Source organism: Galeopterus variegatus, unplaced genomic scaffold (assembly GCF_000696425.1).
Source record: "Galeopterus variegatus unplaced genomic scaffold, G_variegatus-3.0.2 Scaffold4581, whole genome shotgun sequence".
Taxonomy (NCBI): Eukaryota; Metazoa; Chordata; class Mammalia; order Dermoptera; family Cynocephalidae; genus Galeopterus; species Galeopterus variegatus.
This window is the reverse complement of record NW_007730692.1, coordinates 12,132-16,660: the sequence shown is the minus strand read 5'-3', so window position 1 is coordinate 16,660 and position 4,529 is coordinate 12,132. Positions and strand designations below refer to the sequence as shown.

Below are 4,529 nucleotides of genomic sequence, written 5' to 3'. Positions count from 1 at the left end.
ACAATTAGTAAGAATCATGCAGTTTAAAGCTCAGTTGATCTGATTTACTTGCATTTCTTTTGGCTTCTTAGTTCTCTAACTAGAATATGCTCCTTAATGACACTGAGCCTTATTTTCTTCCCTTTTCACTCTTGCAGCAGCTATCTCAGCTTATATACTACTTACGCTCCCTAAGCACTAAAGCATACAAAGGTATATAAAACATACCATGCCCTTCAGAATTTCAGTCTAGAAAAGAGAAGGAATGTGGAATGACCTGTAAATAGACAACTAGGAAATATTAAGGTAAAGGCTAATTGCATTCTCTAAAACTGTCTATGTCAACAGTGAAGATAGGTGAACTAACCAAGGGCCAACAGTCAGAAAGCCTTCACAAGCGTAGAGCATGAGGAAGGGCAAGAGGAATCATCAGGAGATTATTTTAACACAATTAGTAAGAATCATGCAGTTTAAAGCTCAGTTGATCTGATTTACTTGCATTTCTTTTAGCTTCTTAGTTCTCTAACTAGAATATGCTCCTTAATGACACTGAGCCTTATTTTCTTCCCTTTTCACTCTTGCAGCAGCTATCTCAGCTTATATACTACTTACGCTCCCTAAGCACTAAAGCATACAAAGGTATATAAAACATACCATGCCCTTCAGAATTTCAGTCTAGAAAAGAGAAGGAATGTGGAATGACCTGTAAATAGACAACTAGGAAATATTAAGGTAAAGGCTAATTGCATTCTCTAAAATTGTCTATGTCAACAGTGAAGATAGGTGAACTAACCAAGGGCCAACAGTCAGAAAGGCTTCACAAGGGTAGAGCATGAGGAAGGGCAAGAGGAATCATCAGGAGATTATTTTAGCCAAAAGCATGAAGCAGTAAATACATAGGTGTGTTCAGCAAAGTAAAACGAAAGCCACAGAAGAAAGGTATAGGTGTGGTGGAAATGAACCGTAAAGATCGGCAGCGTCAGATCAGGAAACGTATTGTGTGCCAAGTTCAACGTGCTGGACTGTGTCTTATGAGAGCACCAGAAGCCGCTGAAGGGTTTTAAGCAGGAAAATCGTGTGATCAGATTTTCTTTTAGAAAGTGATTTTGGCAGCAGTATGGAAAATGGCAGAAAGCAAGACTCACAATAGAGAGATTAGTTGGGAGGTGACAGAAGCAGAATTGGCAAGAAGTAATGTTAAGTCTAGAGCAATGATAACCAAAGAAGGGTGGATTTGAGAGAAGTTAGGGAGGCAGAGTCGATGCTACTTGGTTACAGATTTGTTGTGAGGATAAAGGTCTAAGAAGAGTCAAAACTGCCGTTTCCAGCTTGGGCCCTGGAATGAAAGATGGTGCCATTTACTGGGATAGAGAAACTAGGAGAAGCCAGTTTGACGGTACAGATAAGGAATTAAGGATGGACACGCGAAGGGTCTGTGAAACACACAGGGGAAGTGACCTGATAGGCAGTTGGATGATAGTTTAGGTTCCCAGAACATACATCTAGATTGAAGGTAGAGATTCATTATTGAAAAACATTCATGGGGAAAAATGAGACTGTGCAGACGACACATGGCATGAGAAGGTGGTCCAGAATGGAACATTAGGGGCACTATAGGGAAGGAAGAAGATGTTAAGCTTTTAGACAGGGAAGTAAAATAATATGTCATTCGTTAGTATAGTCAGGCACTGCTAAATGAGCATCCTTCTGAAAGGGAGGAATGCTTTCTTGTATCAGCGAGCAGAAACTGTGGAAAGTTACTTTCAGATTGAGTTTTATCTTTGCTGGTTTTAATCCTGCTTTGTTTTATAATTTCTTTTCTTATTAAATTGCAAACAAGTGCATTCTGCTGGCCTGCTCTTACTCTTAACCTACCGAGGGAGCTCCTCGAGAGGAAATACTGGCATTTTACTTCTGATCCTCTCTTTTGTCCTCTCCACCCAGTGCTTATCAAGTGCCTGGTAGTTGCTTAGCAAGCATTTTCCCCATATTTTGTGAATGAATGATTAAAGAAATGACATTTACTTATATCTCACCAAAGGCGAGTTTTTCATCCAGGAAAGGGCTACCTTTCTGTGCTATAAGGAGAATGGCATGTTTCTTATTTCTAACCTTCCCCCAACAGGCCTTTTATTTTCTTCCTACAAGGGATTCTCCTTGTCTTTGTTATGTCAAACTTGCTGGTGTTAGGTCGTCATCAATTTTTTTTTTTCCTTTTTGTCTTTTTTCATGACCGGTAACAGGATTGCAACCCTCGGTGTTGCGCCCGCACCGCGCTCAACCAGTGAGCGGACCGGTCTCTATATGGGATCCAAACCCTCGGCGGGAGCGCCACCGCGCTCCCAAGCGCTGCACTCTACCGAGTGCACCACCGGGCTGGCCCAGTCTTCATCAATTCGCGGGAGCGCCACCGCGCTCCCAAGCGCTGCACTCTACCGAGTGCGCCACCGGGCTGGCCCAGTCTTCATCAATTTTTAATTCAGAATACAAGTGAATTACATTCTCAGTATTGACAGCAAAATGTATCAATCAATGGATTTGTGAGAAAGATGACTGACTATGTAGTAAATCTTTGGGTGTTCTCTCTGGGTTTCATCTGTGGCTAACTTTTAACCCTAACCCAGTAATTCCAATTAAAGCTGGTAAAAGTCATTATATGTGCTTTCTAGCCAAACACAAAGGTCTGTTGAATTAAATGTTATTTTAGACAATCAGTGTACCTGATTCATTATTGTTAAAAGTTGATATCTGACTTAATCATTCAATCAGTCACAGAGTTCAGTGCTAGTTCCCTCAAGAGATTTACAATCTAATTGAGCTTGTGAAAATGTACAGTTCAAAACAGTAAAAGTGCCAGATTGTTTGCATAAATAAAGAGATTAAAGAGAAACATCAGTGGACTTGGAGTGATCAGCAAAGGTTTTAATAAGTAGGTAGAACTTAACCTGGGACTTAAATATGAAAATTGACTAGCTTGGAAGGAAAAAAGGAAGAGGTACCATATAAGTATGTGAGGCCAAGCAGAGTGGCAGAAGTGAATCACATGGACAGTATATGAGGAATCGTGGTGGCTGCGGCAGGAATCAGAAGCAAATCTTATTCCATGTGCCTTTATGACCATCTTCAGAATTTCTAAGTGTTAAATAAATGCATGAATTTTTCATCTCAGCTGTTTGCCAGTCTCCCTGCTTAAATGGTGGAAAATGTGTGAGACCAAATCGATGCCATTGTCTTTCGGCTTGGACGGGACATGACTGTTCCAGGTAAGACAATCACAAACTAATGTTTATCTATAATAACATAAGGACCTTTGAAATTCAAGGTAAGTTGTCTCAAGAGCCAGAAGGTATCTCTACTTTAAGTACAAGTATTTTGTATCCAAAAATATCTATTTTAGAAACACTCTCTAAATTTGAGCTAAAGCTGGTGCTAAGAAATACTAGTTCAGGATTGACAACCAAAACAATGATATCTCAAAAATAAACAGGCTGTGCTCACTTCAGCAGCACATATTATAAAATTGAAACTATACAGGGAAGATTAGTATGGCCCCTGCTCAAGGACGACACCCAAATTTGTGAAGCATTTTATACTTTTTCATGATTCAAAAAAAAAAGAAAGAAAAGAAAGGGTTAAATAAATAAATAAAGCATCTTCTTCATCAGAAGATTGCATCCTTCATATGCAAGGATTAAAATGATACACTCAATATATTTTATTGAAAATGACCTAGTAGATATTTGAGTTCTTGATTACTATAAAAATTATTATTGAAATTGATAAGAAATACTTATTTTTAAAGTCAAATATTTTTGTTTCGTATTTTTAGTATATGTATATATAGTATTACACTGACTACAAGAAAATTTATGTAAAAAATATGTTCTATTAATTGGTTTCCCATTTCTGAGCAGAGAAATATTACAGTTGAGAAAAGATTACCATAAAAGGGTAAAATAGTTAAAAGATCATTTAAACCTTTTTAAACCTCAGGAAATGTCAGACATATTGTACTATATCATGGATAAAATATTTTCGATACTCCAACATTGTCCTCACAAATGTTGCAATATTATCAGCTCCATTCTAAGACTTTCGATATATGTCATTACTTTATATCATTTAGATTTGTATTATGTACATTGACCCGCATCTTAAAGAAATCATTGAAAACAAATGGGTATTTCCATATTCATTTTTTAAAGTGGGAAATTCAGTTAACTGAAAACAACTGTTATTTTTCCATTTTCTGTTATGCAGTGTTGACTGGAATGTCAGAGTTGTCTTGCAAAAACAAAGAGTTAGTAAAGCAAAAGTTATTTTAAAAATAGGACTTGTGCAATGAATTTATTCATAACATCTCAAGCATATGCCATCTCTGCAAAGGGGAAAAAAATAAGCTGAACCGTACAGAGCAAATAGGGAATTGGAAAATATATTTAGAAGCTGCCAAGATAAAGATGATAGTCTTAACTAAGAGCAGAGTTAAAAGAATTTAAGCAAATGAGAGCCCCCCACCCCCGAGAGGAAAGACAAGAGAAAAAAAAAAA

General features: G+C 37.6%; 1 protein-coding gene across 1 annotated transcript in view; it reads left to right on the top strand.

Moving 5' to 3' along the window:
- SVEP1 (sushi, von Willebrand factor type A, EGF and pentraxin domain containing 1) overlaps positions 1–4,529 on the top strand; it is a 189,706-nt gene that overhangs the window by 183,927 nt on the left and 1,250 nt on the right. Inside the window, exon 48 of the mRNA XM_008587896.1 lies at positions 3,149–3,242. Coding sequence (XP_008586118.1) covers positions 3,149–3,242 — 94 coding nt within the window. The remainder of the gene's footprint in view (positions 1–3,148; positions 3,243–4,529) is intronic.